Below are 20,422 nucleotides of genomic sequence, written 5' to 3'. Positions count from 1 at the left end.
TGCACTATGATTCAAGTGCCATACATCTTTAATGATATAAGTAATCACTGGTCAAAAGTGAAGCCTCACTGACTCAGCCACATCTGCAGTAGATTCTCAAATATTGTCAAACTCGAATCAAGTATTTTAGTATTTTACTTAGGCTCTCTGGCATGGAAAGGGAGGAAGTGAGGCACTTCCTCCAAACTCTATTACAATAATCTATTTAGAAGATATAATTACATGAGGAGGAGGAGGCCAGTTTTCTTAATGCATTATTCATACTCTTGCGAGATGATGGCATCTGGAACTGCAATTTGGTTTATAACACATAAATTTGAAATATACCGATAATATACCACAACAATGAGAGAAAGAGAATTAGCAAAATATTAACTAATAGCAAAGTGATCTTTAAATCTGGATTTAACTGGCTGTTAGTAGGTTCCTCACTTTTGCATTCTTACTGAAAAACTGCCGCTCTCAAACCCCTGCAAAGGTGCAAGTTAATATTTATCTTACATAGAATTCAGAGACTAGAACCGGAGAGGAAAGTATTTGGCTTAAAAGGTAAAGGAGCATGCCGATAAAATGTTCCAGGTGAAAAAATATGACACTTTGATAGTAAGGGAGGCCATACAACTCCCTTACCATCATCAAGATGTTATATTCTCTGAGCAAATAAAACAAAATTTCAGAAAGAATATGACATTTTGGTCCATCTTTTCTGCCAATCATGCTTAAGGAATACTTCGAGCAACCGATGAGTCTCGTCTTGTAAAACATTCAAACAACGATGCAGAAAAGAAAAACAAAACCCTCCAGCCTAGTGATATTATCTTCACTTTGCAGGAGCTTGCCAACCACCCCCTCCTCACAAGGATGGATTTCTCAGTGTCCTTGTTGATATCTTGGCGTTGCATTTGAAAGATGAATGAGAATCTCCTACCAGCTTTCTCATGCCCACAAAACAATCCTCAACCACTCTTGGCCATCAAACTTTTAATAATAAAATCAATTTCTTCTGAAAAATCGATAGCTAGTCCTCCCAATACCAATTCAAGTACTATTTCTTCTATCCTCTCTCTCTTTGGATACACCAGCCACTCATACTAATCTCGTGTGAGCATCGCCAATAGAGTCAAAAGAAAGAAAACAACTTAGTGGATGAGCAACAGCGGAATGTTTGGTCCAGAAAATCTCCCCAGAGTGGTGGGCAGCATAGGAGCGCTCTCTCTCTCTCTATCCCCCAGCTCATAGGCCAGTAGGCACCTGAGTAAAAGCAGTTTTCAATTTCAATAACCTCTATTTTTTAAACCAATCACAAGCTACCACATCAATGTAAAAAAAATGGTGTTTAGGATCCATATATGGGCACAGCATTTTTCTTGGGATAAAGACGACTGGGCAAAATGAAATGCACTGCCTTCATGGACAAGCATGTCGCACATCAGAATCAGAATCGAGTTTGGCATAAAACTATCCATATATCTTTTGTCTTTGAAATTGACAATCGCCCATTATATCCATCTTATCCTAACAGCATTGAGTACTTCCCTACATGGAATAATAAGACAGGGAGCTCACTATTAGCCCTTCCTTCTCCAATCCAAACCACCCAATCTAGTTCCGCCATTCTAAACCCCCCATGTCCAACGGCCATGATCATCTTCCAAGTTCCCAGTTGAAGACCAAGAAGCAATTAATCAAAATTCATATATCATACCTCCCTATCTTTCTATACTTAGGATAGCCTAGGGATGAGGTTGTACCTTTCGCAGGGAAGAAAGATTCACCTTTTTTTTGTGCAAATCCACCGTTGGATCATCTATTGGTCGCTCTGATATTTGTACATACAGGTGGATGATAGATTTTCGAGTATTTTGAGATATGTGTGGTGGCTGATCCGATGGTGGATTCGTGCGAAAAAAAGGTGAATCCCTTTGTGTGAAAGATTCAACTCGTTTTTTTATACTGCAAATCAGTCTTTTGTGTATATGATATTATTGGTTGGATCAGATCAACCAGCTAGTGGTGGACTAGTCCAACTATAAAGGGACACGATTGCCTCCTTTTCTCCTATTTCTTTTTTGCCTCACGTATAGGTATGCCCTTTTGTGGTTGGACTAGTCTACTGCTAAGCTGGTGGATCTGGTCCAACAAAAAATTTCTACTGCTATACTCATCAAAAAGACCCCTCAAAATAGCCTACGCATGCAAGACAGACCCACAACTAGAAAAAGTTTCATGCTAGCGCCCGACCTCCCATGATTCCATCATAAATCTTTATATCTTCACCGAGAGAGAGAGAGAGAGAGAGGTTTAGAAGATCTTTGGGGCTATGGAGGAGATGTGGCGGGTCCTGTCGGCCGTGAGGCGAAGGCTGTGGTGGCGGAAGGAGAGGAGCGCGCAGGTGGCGGACGAAGGGGCGGTCGCGAGCGCGAGGGAGGCGGAGGCGCAGCCGGGGCCGGTGTCGGGGGGCGGGCTGGCGGCGCTGGTGGCGGTGGCGTCGTGCCTGGCGTGCCAGGCCGAGGAGGAGGAGGAGGAGGAGCCGGGCTGGATGTCGGGCCGGCGACCAAGGGACGACGAGTTGAACCACCTCATGGTGCGCGACAGCATGCGCTACCGCATCTACGCGTAGGATTTCTTGTTGACTTGTTTTCCTTCTCGGAAAATGTCGTGTGTTTTCAGATTTGATGTTGAAATCGATTTTAAGAAGGTTATGGGACTAAGATGTTTTGATGAGTCTGGTGTATGCTTTGGTTCTAGAGGTGATCTGTTTTTTATTTGGTTATCAGTCGTGAGAGAGTTCTGTAAGTAGAACATACCATCATGTGTGAAACTAAGAAGTTGGGATATTTTTATGTATCTTTTTCTAAAAGTTTAGGTTTGATATATATTGATTCCTTTTGGGGTTAATCTGGAAGTAGTCAAGATTAAAAACCATAAACATCAAGAAAAGGTTTTTTCTCTTTCTTAAATTATCTTCCAATAATAGCAAGTTGAGCAAAGAAAGCAGGGTCAAGTAGCTTCGGAATTTGATATTGGCAGCTAAGCGTTATCAAGAAACTAATATGAGATATAGCATGAATTAGATCATCATTTGTTGGGAGCTTTGCTGATATAAACATTTTTAACAGGTAAATTTTTGAAATAATCACGCTTGAAATCATCAAGAGCTTGAGGGTACCAACCATCTGAGTTTTTTTTTTTCTTTTTCCTAAGTAGTTGAGTCAGTTGAATCTCTTGTATCGATTAGAGGTGCAATCGAGCCGAGCTAGGTTAAGTCAAATAGTTAAAGGTTTGAGCTTGACTCGATTTAAAATAGTTGAGCTCGAAATTGGACTCGTGATCGATCAAGCTTTTGATATCCAAGCTTAAACTTGACTCGATCAAAAAAACAATATCCGAGATTGACTCGACTCAGCTTGAATATCAACCGAACCTTTCTCGAGCTCGAATTTGAGTCTCGATCATAATTAAAAATATGATTAAAATAAAACATAACATAATATTATATTTTTAAATCATTAAATTAATAATATATATTCTAAACAAAATATAATATTATTAAAAATAAAATTACTCGGCTAGATATGTGAGCCTTCAAGCTATGGTAAAAATCGAAAGTCGAGCTAAAGTAGCTTGCAAACTGCTTGGCTCATTTGCGCCCCTAGAATCGATACAAGGCTAGGCTTGACTCCCTCATCACTCCAGTTTTCAGCTAGACTCCACTCTAGTTCCCAAGAAAAATATCACAAGTTTAGACTTTAGACTAGAGCTGATCAAAATCCGGGCCAGGTCGGGCTCGGGCCGGGCTCTACAGCAGAAATTAGGCCCGATGGCTATGCCCAGGCCCGGCCCGGCCCGACTGTCGGGCTTAAATTTTTGTCCAGGTCCGATCCGACTTTATAAATCTGGTTCTAGGCCCGTCTAGTTCGGCCCGACCCGATAGGCCCGACCCGACAGGCTCGATTTTTTTTTTTTTGTTTGAAATCTGGAAATGGGCCAGAATGGCCCGACCAGGCCCGGCCCGATTTTTTTTGTCGAGCCGCTTTTTTTGCCCAGGCCCAACCCATGGGCCTTTTTTTAATGCCCAAGCCCGAAAAATTTCGGGCCGGGCTGGGCGGACTAGAAGACCCGTGATCAGCTCTACTTCAGACAAAAGCCGAGAAAAACAATTTGGAGCTTAGTCATGTTCTGCCATAACAGTGGAGAAGAGGCAAGGGAATGATATTCCATATGGAGCTTGGATAGCTCGCATGTTCCAAATCAGAGACTAGACCTGTCATGGTACGAAGTGATAGTGGTGGTAGACGCACGGATGGCTAATGAGGGGGTAGTTCTATATACACCCCCCCTATTGCTCAGGACACCCCCCAAAAACCAAAAAAAAAATACCCAAACTAACCTTTAGTGTAATTACCATATTGCCCTTGAAATTTTCTCATACACCCCCCTTCCTCCTCCTCCGTTTCGTTTTGAAAAGAAAAAAAAAAACCCCCCTCAAACCCCCCTTAAACCCCTCCTCCCCCGTTCCCCCTTCTCCCTCTCGTCGCCGGCATTCTCCCGATCTCCGACCACCTCGCCGGCTTCTCCCGAATTTTTTTTTTTTCACGGTTCGTGCTCCGTTCGGCACTGGATCGCCGAACAAAAGGCTTCTGTTCGGCTGAACAGTGCCGAACAGAAGCCTTCTGTTCGGCAACCCTCAACCGAACAGATATGTTCGGCTGCACAGTGCCGAACAGAAGGCTTCTGTCCGGCACTGTTCAGCCGAACAGAAGCCTTTTGTTCGGCGATCCAGTGCCGAACGGAGCACGAACCGTGAAAAAAAAAAATTTCGGGAGAAGCCGGCGAGGTGGTTCCGGGAGAAGCCGGCGAGGTGGTCGGAGATCGGGAGAATGCCGGCGACGAGAGGGAGAAGGGGGAACGGGGGGGTTTTGGGCGTTGGCGAGGTGTTTTGGAGGGGAAGAGCGGGGTGGGGGGGGGGTTTGGGGGGTGTAGAGAGCAATTTAGGTGAGGGGGTGGAGAGGGTGAGGGGTAATTTAGGAATTTTTAATTTTTTAGGGGTGTCCTTAGCAAATGGGGGGGTGTAGAGAGTATTTAATTTTTTTTTAATTTTTGGGGGGTGTCCTGAGCAACAGGGGGGGTGTATATAGAACCACCCCTAATGAGGGTGTGGGGCCTTTGGTGGCCCCGCATCCCATTCTCCTTGCAAGTTTTTGATAAGGTAGTCAGTAGGATACGTCACGCTACAGCTAACGACAATTGAAAGAAGCCTCATTCAGGATAGCTGACATCAAATGGCTTAAATCTTATTGGTGTCTTAGTAAGAGGTAACTGTGAGAGAATGGATTCCATAAATCTCAGAGAATGTGGATCAGCTTTCTTTCCCTCTGCTTTCTAGAAAGCAAGCCGAAGATCAAGGACAGAGAACTATATTGCATGTGAGTACAGGAGAAATATTCTGTACTTGGAAACTTTTAGACTTCAATTATTAGTATAAAAGTGGGATACATAAAAGTACTAATTATCTATTAGATTTGGTCTTCAAATGAACACAGTAGTTAAAGAACTACAATTTCTTGGAATGGTGGTGGTTAGGTTGGTCTAGTTTCCTGTTTCTTCTTCTTCTTCCTTTCTTTTCCGACTGTATAACTTGGTTTTGTTTAAACAATTTTCATCATACTGTTGTCATATCATGTTATCCATTTCCCGCAAATTTCTTTACTTGAAGATAAACTACTATCTATGTTGTCAGGACTGTTTTCCTTCATCCATGCCTTTCTACAGACTTTCTCTTCTTTTCCCTCCCTTTAATGTATCTTTGACTATCAATATTCTTTTTATTGATGAAAGAAGCAAGAAATAACAACGAAGAGAAATAACTTCAGATTGTTTGGAGTCAGACCTTTTGTCAGTACCTCTTTTAAGTTTATCATACCTATATGCTCAATACTGGGTTCTCCTATTGGGTTGTCTTCAAAGTTCACAGCTCGTAGTTCACCAATGTGGTCCCACAGATTAGACTTCAATGTTCACTTCTAGGAGGATACCCTGCACTCCTGTGCATTCAACTCTATGTAATATATCAATCATACCTACATTACTTGACAGTAATCTTAGCAAATCACATAAAGTTTGATAGTTGTATTCCGAGCTTTGAGTGAGTCTTTTCACTAGAAACAATTCTCGACCGTTGGTATTGCTAGAGCTGTTTCTTTTAGATCAAAAATTAATCCTTATAATTTAACAGCCAAGATCATAATGTAGGTAGAAGCATCAAAAAAAAAAAATGATGGAACTACAAGTTTCCAGTAATGGTGAGCCCTCAGCATTGCAAGCAAGCTTGGTAATGTTTGTTAGATTTGAACAACTCTTTAAGTTCTCTTAAACTCCGGTCTTGTACTCCTCTCTGCCTGGCTTACTGCCTTTGCTGTGAACAAGCTACTGGCATGGGCAGTAAGCCTAAAATTGAAGTGGTTGTAATACCAAAGATGGAGAAGGATGGACATACCCAACATGAGATAAGTTCGACAGACAGTGTGTAGAAGCTTTCACTGGAAGAGTCGCTCAAAGAAGAGCTGGGTCTCACAAGATTCTTGCTACCAACGTTCGTAGAGGAATTTTAAATATTATCATTGGGATCTTAGCTTTCTTGACATCTGGGATGGAAAAACAATACTAGTAGAGCTAACCAGAGCAAATTTACATGAGACGGCTTATGGATCATGACCATGATTGTAGAAAAGATTGTTTTGACCAATTAAATATGAAATCTAAGAAATGAGGTAGAACTTCCATCGTCATCTTCTCACCAAAATAGCACTATTAACAATCTATGCTAGTATCAAGCTTATATATTCTTTCAAAGAATAATTCCCCATACCATCTAATATATTTATATTCAAGTCAAAGCAAACTTTGCCGAGTGCTGCAGTATATTGTGAATAATATGAATTATATCATAATATGTCCAAGGATCAAGAAGTAAAATATAATACATGATAAACAACATGTACCTTTTTGTAATTGAAGAGAGTAGAAATGTGCTTTGTTAGAGGATTTGATTTCAGCACAGCCACAATATGTATATCACAATCCAGAATGATGGAATTTTAGCCATTGGAAGTTTCTCTTAGACACTCCAGGGCATGTGGTTCTCCAGTTAGGTGTTCAACCAATCCTTCAATGTGGCAAGATAAAATTTTTTACATATTGAGCATGCAAATCATTGCAGTGCTTAAATAGAATGCATTACAAGTATCCACATGCATTAACTCAAACTCATGCAAGTTGTGAGGACCCGTGCGGGCATGTGTTTAGTCCCACATCGGTTATTTGCTGAGTAGATCTTGGGTATTTATACAGGATCAAGAAATCCAAATAATACCTTTGGGCTAGCCATTTTGGGTGAGGTCCTGGATTGTTACAAATGGTATTAGAGCGGACCCGGCCCATAACCTATGTGGACTAGGGGACACTGCAGCACAGATCTATTGGGGTTGACCATGGGCCGATCGTGGTGTTTGTGATTAGATTTGAATGGATTTGAACCCTTAGTCTGACGAGGACGTCAGGGCTTAAACAAGAGGAGTATGTGAGGACCCGTGCGGGCATGTGTTTAGTCCCACGTCGGTTATTTACTGGGTAGATCTTGGGTACTTATATAGGATCAAGGAACCAAAATAATACTTTCGGGCTAGCTATTTTGGGTGAGGTCCTGGGTTGTTACACAAGTGAACTATATATTTCAGGGTTTTGAAACTCCTTATTGAAACACTCCTCAACTCACTAACCATACATAAGTTATAGCCGTTCATGCATACACAGAAATACAATAACAATTATGTCAACAATGGTTAAAGGCATATTGGAGAATGATTTCAAGTCCAAATTTTAAATAACCTCAGTTTTTTTTAGATGCTTGTTGTCTCTGCAGTGTACTAGGAAACAAATCTAGCACTGTAGAATGTAAAACTCCACAAAATTCATCCATTACTTATGCATAGCAGCATGAAATGAATATTGCTGAAAGATTTCTTATTCTCTAACTTAAGCCAAAGAATAGCTATAATTCAAAGAGAGAAGTTACCATTGGTGTAATGGCGACAGTCGCGTTTACCAACAATCAGATCAGTTGACCAGACTTCATTAAATTTGATGGCAGAATCTACACCATCATTTATAGAAAATCCAACAAACCAGCATCTACTTATAGGTATCCTTCTCAATGTCCTCCTGCGGATAACTCCTGGGAAAGAGGGTGGAAGTCATATAAAATATAGCACTAGTCTCGTACTAAACATCTTATTGTTGTTACCCAACTATTTTGAGTTTCAATAAATAAATAAATAAAATGCAAGCCAATTGGTCAATATTATAAGCCTTTCAGATGATACTAATGATGACCAAGAGACATCAGAAATACTTGCAAACAGGACAAACAAATTATAGGCACTTAAAAAAAACCAGTTGATTTTAGAGTAGGGGCAACCATAACAAACTAGCGGGCAGCAGTAACTAAGGCACTATTAGCTTTCTTTGGAGGCTTCTTCCTAGTGGGAAATATAGTATGGAAGCCACTAAAGGCTTGTATAATGAGAGAAGCTAGACTATAAATATAAAATCACCCTAGAAATCTTGGCCTCTACCTAAGGTGCCGATGTTCGTTGGTAGATCAGTAGGGATCTTCTACCGACAAATGTTTAAAGGTTCAATATTTTGATAGACTGTTTAGTGTGTGACAGAAATTACAGAATGGCTGATAATATGCAGGATGGCCTCACATGATTGATTTGGCACATGTGGTGCAGCCATAATTCTGGATACTGCTACAGATGCAATTAAAGCATGTGTATAATGGCCTGTAAGTTGCAGCCTACAGCTCAGGCATTTGGGCCACATTTAATCTCATTCAGACTCTACTTTGAGCCTGGTTTAAGCAAAAACCCTACATGTTCCACCCCTAGGATAAGTTCCAACTATCATTACATGAAAATAGAAATTCTCAATAGCCTTCCTCAGGAAGAAAGATGTGCTGTAAGTTGCATAGTTGAATTACGAGTTTGGTAGCTTTACCTATGAGGACAGCCATTCCCAAAAATTTAGGGAAAATATATGAAAATCATAACTCGAAGAAATGAGTAAATTGAAGGGGGCAATGTTGGAGGCTTTTTCTTTTCCTTTCTTATCTATAACCCCTCACAGTTTTGTCAAGCTAGATAAAACGGTGAAAGGTATCAAGTAAACATTAGAATTTGGCCATTAGAATATGCTGTAATTTGTTAGAGGTCACGGATGTTAAGGGAAACACTTAAAGAGACCTAAGCTAGATTCAGGTTATAAGAGGTTCTTTTATTTTTTCTCTCTCTTTTTCTTTCTAGGACGGATGGAAGCCCGGATGAAAATCAAGGTGAGAGCAGGATCAAAACATGGCCTCTTGTATTCACACAAGAGACTTTACAAACTCGACTAGTTGGCACCCTCATTATAGTGGGAAATCAGTAGTACTAAAATAATGGGGAGCTAAGATATAGAAATCCCATGATTTTTGAGAGGAGAAATTCCAGTATCATAAAACCACAAATTGTCAACTCCTTATAAGATAGCATGCATGGGATTGAATCCATGGATGATAAGCCAAAATTTGGTACATCAAATGAGGATTCACCTGGAATTTTCCACCCAGATAGAGCTGCAACTGCTGTATAAACATTTTCAGGATCTTGAGGTTGAAAATCGAAAACAAATGCCTGAGGACAAAAATATATAGGAGTATGTCTATCAATAATCTGTAGTTTGGCTTGAAAAAAATGGTCAGAATGAAATGCCAACACATCCATTTAAGGTCTCCACGTAATTGGTGCCAGGATAATTGTAATCTTTAAGATTCATGAAACAAAAAGAGGAGGAAGAAAAACTAAAAATGCAATCCTTTAAAAGAAACTAGGGCTAACATTCTGAGCATGGCAATTTCAATGTATTCAGGCATCTGTGATATCACTTCTATGTAAAAAACTATAGTTTTGCCCTTGATATGAGGTAGTTTATTTCCATCTTTTATTCACGTCCACAAAGGTAATCCACATCTCACAAAACATTAACAAATCGACCTCAGGTTCCCAAGCAAAAAACTCATTGAAGTCTGCTTAAGCACATTATCCACAGATGGCCGCCAATATCACAAAGAAAGTTTGCCCATCTCCAGCTGCGACTAAACTCCAACAGAAATAAATCTTGAGAGTTGAGAAAGTCTTAATTCTATTCAGGATTTTTTAATAGTTTTAAGAACAAACATATTTTTTGGGATAACTTTCTATCCTGTACTTCACAAGTGACTGATTGTGGAAGATTAAACTAATGAACTCCATACCTCCTAAAACAGGTATCCATCTTGTTAGAATCATTGTAGGACATTGTGCCAAACTTAGTTGGCCTTAGCAAATTTCACCTTGATTGATTTGTGATTGATTGTGCCAAACTTTCATCAGCCTCCTAGTCTATAAAGGTTGCTCCTATACATTGTAAGATAAAGACAGAAATACAATTTTCTTCTTTTATTCTTCTTTTTCAACATGGTATCAGAGCAAAGTTGTTCTGTCTCGTCCCCGAGCGGTCGTTCCCCCACGCACATCTTCAACAACTTCTTCTTGTTCCTGCTCGGCCTACAAGCATCTTCTGCTGGATACCGATAGAAGGGAAGAACACCTCTGCGACTCAAAGCTTCCTCTTCCTGCGTGCATCTTGTTGGGCCTCGCGACCTAGACTTCCTCTTGCGAGAAATTGGTACGTGCATCTTGTTCCTTTTCCTATGCGTGTCTTGTTCCTCTTCCAACGCGCGTCTTATTGGGCCTCGTGACCCGCTCCTCTGCTGTTGTGTAATTGCCCCCTCCAAGCTTAAATTGAGGTTCTTAAATCCTTGACGGAAGCTCGAGAAGTCGGCTTTCCGTGTTCACCATCAGCACTTCCATCCTCTCTCTTTCAAGCTGACAAGACACAAGCCAATTCTCTTTCAAGTTCCTCATGTACCAAAGGTTTCTGTAAGGCTTTGAATAGAAGCCCCCATCCTCTCAGCTTCCGTAAGGCTCTGAATAGAAGCCCCCATCCTCTTAGCCAATCCTTTCACATACCAAAGGTCCCCAAGTTGCACCACCACAAAAAAAAAACGGAAGTGCAGAGTTACTGCATATTTACAACTTTGCCATTTTTGGCCACCTCTTTTTTGACACCGACAACCTCCTTTTTCGACAATCTTTCCAGCGACCACCTTTCCGAATCATGGCCCAAAATCTGTCCAACACCAAAGAAGTGACTCAACCCATCTCTGTCATTCTCAATGGCTCGAACTACAATGCATGGTCTAATGCTATGCGCATGTGGCTTCGCAGACATCGTCTTTGGGGATTTGTTACCGGTGCCGAGCACAAACTCGAGAAAGGAGAGAAAGAGCCACAAGATGTCTTTGACAACCTTCTCGACAACTGGGAAAGCACACACTTCATAATCATTTTCTGACTTTCCAACACAAGTGTTGTCTCCATTGGCAATACTCTTAACAGGATTGAGAATGCCAAAGATGCATGGAATCTACTGGCACATCGATACAACAAAGCCGACCCCTTTTAGCAGTATCAACTCTCCACCAACCTTCATCGCATGCGACAAGAACCAAGTCAGTCTATTATTGATTTCTTCTCTTAGATGAATTATGTTTGGGATCAACTCTCTTTGTGTGAGCCCGAACTGACCGATCCTGAAGATGTCAAGAAGTTTATGGCATATCGAGATGGTACGCGTCTGGTTCAACTTTTGATGGCTATCAGGGATGATTTTGAAAGCACTCATGCTGCTTTATTGCACCGTTCTCCCCTGCCAACTCTAAAGAGTGCGCTGAGTGAGCTCATTTCTGAAGAGACCAAGTTTTCCACTATAAGGCTGCCCACCTCGGAGCCAGTTCTGGCCACTCCTTCTGCACCTCCTACTCGACCCACATCTTCTAACCTCACTATTCGATGCAACTACTATACGATGTTGGGTCATAAGATCACCGAGTGCGGGAGACGTCCTAAATATTTCGGCCAAAGAGTTCCTTTTCCAAAGACTATTGTCGTTGGTCCTTCAGAATCTTCGAAAGGTTCATCTGTAGACCGTTCTACCCCAACTGTATATTTATTGCAAAGTTTGAAGCCCTTATCCATCAGGTTTTATCTAAGGCCAATCTCTCTTCAGCTCTGACTACCACCTCAGGTAACCAATCTTGGTATCTTGATTTTGCTTGTTGTAACCATATGACCTTTGATTCCTCTCTTCTTACTTCCACAACTAAATTATCTCATTCACCTATAATTTACACTGCCAATGGTTCTCATATGCATGTTAGTCATCATGGTTCTGTTTCTACTCCTCAGCTATCTGTCACTGATACCTTCCTTATTCCCAAATTATCTTTAAATCTATTATCTGTCGGATAACTTTGTGAACTAGGTCTTGAATTACTTTTCACAAATCATGTTCTGGTGCAGGATCCGCAGACAGGACGGTCATTGGGACTGCCTGTAAGGTTGGTCATTTGTTCGAGCTCACTTCTTTGCATCTTCCGGTCAATGTGTCGGCTGCAACTCCATCTTGTACGTCGTCAGCTACTCCAGTCTTGGGCACTCTCGACTAGGGCATGCCCCTGTGTCTCATATTCGCTCGTTAATGTCTAGTGGTCATTTAGGTTCTAAGTCCTAAGTCATTTGATTGTGTGTCTTGTCAACTTGAAAAATAATCTAATTTGCCTTTTTCTAATAGTGACTCAATTTCTTCAGCACTTTTTGATCTAGTACATTCTGATGTTTGGGGGCCTGACTATACTCCTACTATGGAGGGATCACGTTATTTTGTGATTTTTGTTGATAACTATTCTCGATACACATGGCTTTATCTTATGCGCAACTAGTCTGAACTTCCACAAATTTATATTAATTTTCAGAAAATGATTCAGACTCAATTTTCTCATTTAATTAAGATTTTTTGATCTGATACTGCCATAGAGTATTGGGATTCCACTTGTCTCAACACCTTGAAACAAAATGGCACGATCCCACATCGTTCAGGTCTTGGAACCTCCCAACAGAACGTGCGTGCTGAGCGTAAGCACAGACACATTTTGGATAGTACTCGAGCCCCTCTACTTTCTGCATCTATTCCAGAATCTTTTTGGGGCGAAGCAGCTCTCACTGCGGTTTATACTATTAATCGCACTCCTTCACCCACAACACAACATAAGTCACCCTATGAACTTCTCTATGGGAAAATTCTTGAGTACCATTCCCTTCGGGATTTTGGGAGCATGTGCTTCATTCTTCTTCAGCCTCATGAGCATACTAAACTACAACCTAGATCCCGCTTGTGTTGCTTCTTAGGATATGGTATAGAACATAAGGGTTATCGCTCATATGATCCTATTGATCAACGTCTTCGGATATCCCGCCATGTCACCTTTTGGGAGCATAAGATGTTTAGCAGCATGTCCTCCTTTCCACCTCCACTCTAGGGTCATGTACCAATATTCACGGATGTTTCTGTTAACTTGCTACCAAACACTAATGACCTTGATGCAGGACCAGTGAGCTCTAATGACGATCCATCGACGAGCACTACTACTGCTCCTGATCTCTCTGCAGGTCCTCCCACTTTACCGCCAAAGTTGTCTTCCTCTAAGCCTGATCCTTCCATCCTTTGCCGCTCCACTAGGGTAAAAGCACTTCCTACTCATCTTCGTGATTATCACTGCTATGCTGCTCGTGCTTCTTTACACGAACCTCATGCCTACCGTGAGGCTTTCTCTGACCCTCTTTGGCAGCAAGCTATGACCGAAGAACTCGATGCCCTTCACAAAACTCATACCTAGGATTTGGTTGGTCTTCCTCCTGAAAAGACTGCCGTTGGTTGTAAATGGGTCTACAAGATAAAAACTAACTCTGATGGTTCTGAGGTGCGGCATAAAGCTCGTCTGGTGGCAAATGAATATACCTAGGAGTATGGCACTGATTATGAGAAGACATTTGCCTCTGTTGCTCGCATTACCTCTATCTGCTCCCTCCTAACTGTGGCCTCGGCACGCCACTGGCCTTTGTTTCAAATGGATATGAAGAATGCCTCCCTCCATGGTGATTTGGCTGAGGAGGTATACATGGAGCCTCCCCCAGGGTATCCTCATCATCCGAGTAAGGTTTGCCGTCTTCGACAAGCTTTGTATGGACTTAAGCAAGCTCCACGGGCTTGGTTCGCCAAATTCAGCTCCACTGTTGCACATCTTGGATTTACTTCTAGCCCCTACGACTCTGCTCTCTTCACTCGTCAGACTGCTGCTAGTATCACTGTTCTACTACTTTATGTTGATGACATGATTATTACTGGTGACGATCTTTCTAGTATTCATGAGCTTAAGCAATTTTTGTGTCAGCACTTTGAGATGAAGGATCTTGATTCTCTCAGTTATTTTCTAGGACTGAAGGTATCCCCCGCCTTTGATGGCTACTATCTCACCCAAGCCAAGTATGCCTCTAATCTTCTTTCTCTTGCTGGTCTTACTGATTGCAAGACAGCTGACAGTCCAGAGTCCAACATCAAGCTCCGTGCTATAGATGGGGAGCTCCTTCCAGATGCTACACTTCATCGACAGCTCGTTAGGAGCCTCATTTATCTCACTGTTACCAGACCAGATATTGCCTATGATGTACATCTTGTCAGCCAGTTCATGACGGCTTCACGTTCTATTCACTATGCAGTTATTCTTCGCATCTTACGCTATGTGAAGGGTACCTTGTTTCATAGACTTCATATTTCTTCTCGCTTGTCCCTGGCATTATAGGTTTATTCTGATGCTGATTGGGTCGATGACCTTACCGACCGCTGCTCTACCACTGGTTTTCTTTTCCTATTGGGTGACTCTCTCGTCTCTTGGCAAAGCAAAAAGCAAACAGTTGTTGCTCGCTCTAGCACCAAGGCTGAGTATCGAGCCCTTGCTGATACTACTTTCAAACTTCTTTGGCTTCGTTGGCTTCTACAGGATATGGGTTCTCCCTAGCAGTCGAGCACTCCTATTTATTGCGACAGTCATAGTGCCATTCAGATTGCTCACAATGATGTCTTCCATTAGCACACCAAACATATTAAGATCGATTGTCATTTTGTGCGTCATCATTTATAGGAGGGCACTCTTCGTCTTTGTCCTATCGCTTTAGCTGATCAGCTTGCGGACATCTTCACCAAAGCTCATCCTCCGGGCATCTTTCGATATTTTATTTCCAAACTCAAGTTGGTGTCCACTTTACCACCTTGAGTTTGAGGGGAGATGTTAGAATCATTGTAGGACATTGTGCCAAACTTAGTTGACTTTACCAAATTTCACCTTGATTGATTTGTGATTGATTGTGCCAAACTTAGTAGTCTTGCCAAACTTCATCAACCTCCTAGTCTATATAAAGGCTGCTCCTGTACATTGTAAGATATAGACAGAAATACAATTCACTTCCTTTATTCTTCTTTTTCAACACATCTAATGAATCAATCAATAAATTACAAAAGAATATTAAAGGACCAATTAGATCTAATTCCCTTGATTAGGAAAATCTTTCAACTACACCTTGCTCACCAAGAAATCCTGATGCGCATGCTCATTTTCCTGATCTGACTATTTACTATATGCAGATTTTCCAACATGTTGCATACGGTTCTATATTACTCCCATCCATTAACATTACAATTTACACCATCCACACAAAGAGCATGCCATGGTGTTCTATGTTGAATACGAGTAGTTTGTCCACACAAGTAATGAAAATTGACTCATGGTTTATGCTATATACCAGGTAAAAAAAGGCCCCTAGTTGCACCACAATACTTTAACAAATTATCTGTAAGAGCCCACAACCCTTATTGAGCCTGGGCCGGCCTCTGAGCTACAACATCGGCCGACCCATGTGAAAAGGGGAGGGGAAGTCCCGATCGAAGACTTCTCCCTCCCCTGTTCCGACTCCTCTCCCTCGAGTCCACCGGAAGGAGAGAGCTAGGCGATCAAACCCTACTTAATTTGAAACAAATCTCTATCCATAAAGACCCCCTTTCCCCCTCTTCCTTGGGCATCAACCAGAAGTTCTTCCAATATAGAGTTGGAGCTCTAAGCTTGCCACGGGAGGGATTGGAGCATTCGCTGTCGATCCAGCTAGGATGATCTCGCCAGAGGCAAGGTGAGTCGTCTCTCCTCCTTTTTCGATCTCTGGGCCCTTGTTCCTCTTGAATCCGGCTGGCGAGCCACCGGATTCGGAGACAAACGAGTTCCCTATTTGCGTTAGTTTCTTCTCGTTCGGCCGGCCGTTGCCGGGCATGGCGTGCGGCCGGCACTGCCTTGGGCCGTCGACTGCTGGGGGTTGCCAGCCACAGGCGGCTACTACCGCCGAGCAAGCCTCAGGCAGAAGGTAGAAAAAGAGAGAGAGAGAGGGAGAGCCACTTGGTTCTCTCCTCTTTCCATGTCCTTTTCTCTCTTTTCTCTAGTTTCTCTCTCTAGTTGAGGTTTTCTCTCTCTAGTTTGATCCAGCAAGATCATGGATGGCTAGTTAGTCCTAGGTTGCTAGATGCTGGTAGACCCTTTAGAAGATCCATAGAGAGTTCTGGGTTGTCAGATATCTTGGATAATTTATAATAGTGATTTGGTTATGTAGGAAAACAATTTGTTGGACGAGAGGATCTTGAGCAGGGTTCTACACCCCCTGTTCGTAGATCGTGGTGCGGGCAGGTGAAGACGTCTGGATTATCAACAAAGAGGTATAAATCCTTGTACGTTGACCTGCATAAATTGTATGTTGATCGTATTTGCTTGTGGTTGGTATTATGATGGATACATGTATGTGCATAACTTATACTTGCATAATCGAACTAATAGATATGGTGCTTGGACTAACCATTTGATATTAGTTGCCTCGTCACGAGCTGGAAATGTGACTGTAGTTAGTCAAAAGCTGGAAATAAATAAAAAGGAATTGATGTGTGGATATAAACTGGATTGAATAAACAAGGACTTTGGGCTTATCTCATTATTGGTTACCCCATCACAGGCTAGAAATGTGATACTTTTGATTGTCCCGTCACAGGCTGGAAATTTAAAACTACTGGTTGCCTATCACAGGTCGAAAATGTGAAACTATTAGTTGCCCCATCACAAATTGTAAATGCAAAACTATTGATTGCCCCGTCACAGGCTAAAAATATGAAATTATTGGTTGTCCCATCACAAGCTGGAAATGTGATACTTTTGATTGCCCCGTCACGGGCCGGAAATGTGACAGGGATGCAGCCCAAAGTCCGAAAAATAATTGATTTGGATCAAGTTAATAAGAAACAGAATGGAAAACATTGAAAATATTAATGAAGATTTATGAGATATTGTATGATATAATACCCTTGAGTGGCTAGATTTATATCGTTATTTAATGTGCATATTTATACCGATTATTCAAGCATTATTGATAACCAATTTGTGATTTCATGATGTGTGCAACGTATTCTTGTAGTTTTCAAACTTATTTTATTATTGTATTGGTGTGGATATGTAGGGATTCTTACTAGGCTGTAAAACTCACCACCTCTTCTTCTTTCTCTTTTTCAGAGTTGTAGGTTGTATTGTGCATGTCTATGGTTGAGATCATAGGTGGAGAGATGATTAGATAGAGCACCACGGATTTTGGTTGGATGATTAAATTTTGTAATTAGATCAACTGGGTTGTCTGGTATAGATTTATATTTTTAGGCCTTGCATATTCTCTAGAGCTTTGCTCTAAAGAGTGTGCGGCCGTGTCGCGTACCGAACCTAGGTGCGGGGTTCGGGGTGTAACATTATCACTCTCTAAATGCCCTTATATGCTGTTAATGTAATTATCTAGTTTTATCTGCCACCAAACAGCGACAGTTTACCCTGTAAATTCCTGATCACTAATCTCCCCAAGCCAAGACAAATGTGTCAAAAGTTGTAAATCATTAAAAAAAATCAATATCTGAAATATGTATTTATTCGATTTGTCACAGTCTAATACACTGGCGTGAGTATGAAGCGGAGCTTGACAACATATATGCAAGTACATAGGTGGCATGGGATAAGGGGAAGAAAATAAAATAACTCCTAAAAAGGGGAGAAAAAGAATGATGATATCAGCAACGAAAACTAGGTTATGGATATAATCAAGGGCCAATGAGCTACATTATTTCTTCTGATCACAAACGAAGCCAGAGTCTGGTACTATATTGTGCTAAACTGGCTTAAATTTAAACTCGAAATTGTCATAAAGTTGGTCTAGATCAATTTTTAGGTTTTTTCAGGGTTATGGCTCTCAGTCCACAACCTTCTTGATTCTTGAACCCTCAACCTTTTACATCCCTTTCCTCCGATATCCATATTGCATCTCTTTCTCAAGTGGCAACAGTTTTACCTACTCAAAGAAGAAAACTCCCAGAAGTGGCAAATGAAGTCACTCATTCTCATTTACACCACTTGTCAAACAGTTATAGGACAGAGAAAGACCATGAAGCACCAGCAATGCTATCACCTAAAAGATTAATCATAGAATTTAAAAGAATATAATAATAATCGCAGAACAACAGAAACAACCAAAAAAATCCATAGAAGAAGAGGAGACGAGAGGAGAAACAAAAAGATAGAATTTTGAGAGAGACCAGTATCATCAAATGAACGGAAAAACAACAACTGATCAGAGGAAATTAATAAGAAAGAAGGTGAAGAGAATGAGGAGGAGACCTGAGGGCGAGAAGGGTCGGGCTTTATGATGACCATGAAGTGCTGCAGATCCCAGAGGCCGAGAGAGTAAGCTGCAGACATGAGCATCTGGGAGGGGCCCTTGGCCGCTCTCAGTGGCACTGCCGCCACGTACACGGCGTCTCTGCCCTTGCCCTGTTGCAGAAAAGGAGAAGGATGAGGAGTGGTTTTTGGCGAAGCCAAGAGCGTCGCAGAAGCCATTAACGAAGCTTTCCGGTTTCCACGGATATAGCGTGGCCATGCGCCTTTAATCAAGGCACGCGCGGTACACGTGAGATAGAAGCTTGCATACTTAGGTGTGATATTTTTTATTTAAGTTAATAATCACAACTAAATAGCCAATAATAATCGGATAGCAATTCGGTCTAATTGGAACGAGATACAGATCAAACCAGATACAGAATAAATTAAAAATCTATCAATCCAAACTGGATGTATTAATTAAATAGGCTAAAATTTTAGATTTGGCCTTGCCGGCCAAGATGTAGGTTAGATCGGATACAGAATAAATTAAAAACTATCAATCCAAACTAGATATATTAATTAAATAAATCAAAAAACTAAATTTGATCCAGAAGTAACCTAATCTAATCTAACTTCCAACAAGTTAAATCAAATTAAATTGGTTAAGCATTGCGGTCCCAAATCATGATCTAATATTGGTATATAGGCAATATATGCAAAGCCACATAGAGAAGTGGATTATATTGTGTGAGCCTGATAAAAAACCGAAAGAGTTGGTGAAATTGTATGGCAAATAACTCTAAAAAATATGTCTCAGAGAATACCTGATTATACGAGAGTTGATATTTTTAAAAAAAAATTATATAATAATTTCTATTTTTATATTAAAATAATATTATTTAAAATGTATTATATTTTAATATTTTGCATCCGTCTATAAAGAAATATTATATCGGATCTAAGATGGTACGCAGAAGATTGTTTTATCCATAAAGGATGTATGGGATCTGTCATGTGGTCCCGGCAATAAATATCCTAATAATAGATTTTGGATGCGTTTATACTTTAGACCGTATTAGAATCCAAATGGTAGGCCAAAGAAAATTTTATGAAGGATGTGCAGAATTACAAATAAAAAACTATGGATTATGGAATGTTGCCATCTAATCCAAGAAGTGAATGTCTTGAAAGAGAATTTAAAATAATTATCATAAAATTTAATGCATTATAGCAATTATACATAAAATTTTATTGTAATGATATTATAAAATTAATATTTTTTGAATTGCTTTTTGCAAAGATAATTGTTGGGATAAATTTAAATTTAATTTTGAAAGTGGCAGTTTATCTGTAGTTTGAAATAAAATAAATTATATGTTTGGTTCTACAAGTTTAGAAAATATTTTTAAATAGTTTTTATCTAATAAGGTTCCTAGGTTTTTGCGTGTGGTTAACTATAGCTCGTCTGGCAGATTTTTGGTGCTGGAAAATTTTGCTGGCACCAATATTAGCATATACTGATGAAATAGCACAATAGTTGATTTTTTTAAAAAATAAGAAAATAAACCTTTTCTTCTCTTCAACGAGAAACTCCTCATCACATCAAACAGCGGCAGTGGTGATCCAGAGAAACCGTCAGTCTACCTTGACTACTACGGGTATGAC

General features: G+C 40.7%; 1 protein-coding gene across 5 annotated transcripts; it reads right to left on the bottom strand.

Moving 5' to 3' along the window:
- Positions 1-153: 153 nt before the first annotated feature.
- On the bottom strand, positions 154-19,037 carry LOC103719062. 5 transcript variants are annotated; one of them, XR_003387879.2, is made up of 5 exons: positions 18,776-19,035; positions 9,653-9,734; positions 8,075-8,233; positions 7,002-7,165; positions 154-470 (listed from the first exon to the last, which is right to left on the bottom strand). XR_003387879.2 is itself a non-coding variant. In XM_008808131.3 (4 exons), the coding sequence occupies exons 1-4, from the start codon at positions 18,992-18,994 to the stop codon at positions 463-465; spliced, it is 468 nt and encodes a 155-aa protein (XP_008806353.1). In that variant the 5' UTR covers positions 18,995-19,037; the 3' UTR covers positions 154-462. The 5 variants fall into 5 exon arrangements, 3 of the variants coding, with proteins under 3 accessions (XP_008806353.1, XP_026665043.1, XP_026665044.1); XR_003387880.2 differs by lacking the exon at positions 154-470 and adding an exon at positions 516-1,251; XM_008808131.3 differs by lacking the exon at positions 7,002-7,165 and having other exon boundaries at positions 18,776-19,037.
- Between the last annotated feature and the right edge of the window lie 1,385 nt (positions 19,038-20,422).

Source organism: Phoenix dactylifera, unplaced genomic scaffold (assembly GCF_009389715.1).
Source record: "Phoenix dactylifera cultivar Barhee BC4 unplaced genomic scaffold, palm_55x_up_171113_PBpolish2nd_filt_p 000207F, whole genome shotgun sequence".
NCBI classification, from domain to species: Eukaryota; Viridiplantae; Streptophyta; class Magnoliopsida; order Arecales; family Arecaceae; genus Phoenix; species Phoenix dactylifera.
Note: the sequence above shows the minus strand (reverse complement) of the source record. Positions and strands in the feature narration are given on the sequence as shown.

Bases quoted from the DNA above. Each gene is read 5' to 3' on its own strand.
- LOC103719062 (XM_026809242.2), bottom strand. From the start codon at position 18,994: ATGGCTTCTGCGACGCTCTTGGCTTCGCCAAAAACCACTCCTCATCCT. The intron at 9,735-18,775 runs GTCTCCTCCTCA...TTTTGTCCTCAG, and splicing joins CCGACCCTTCTCGCCCTCAG to GCATTTGTTTTCGATTTTCA. The intron at 1,252-8,074 runs GTAACTTCTCTC...GCTTTTACTCAG, and splicing joins CTGTCGCCATTACACCAATG to GTGCCTACTGGCCTATGAGC.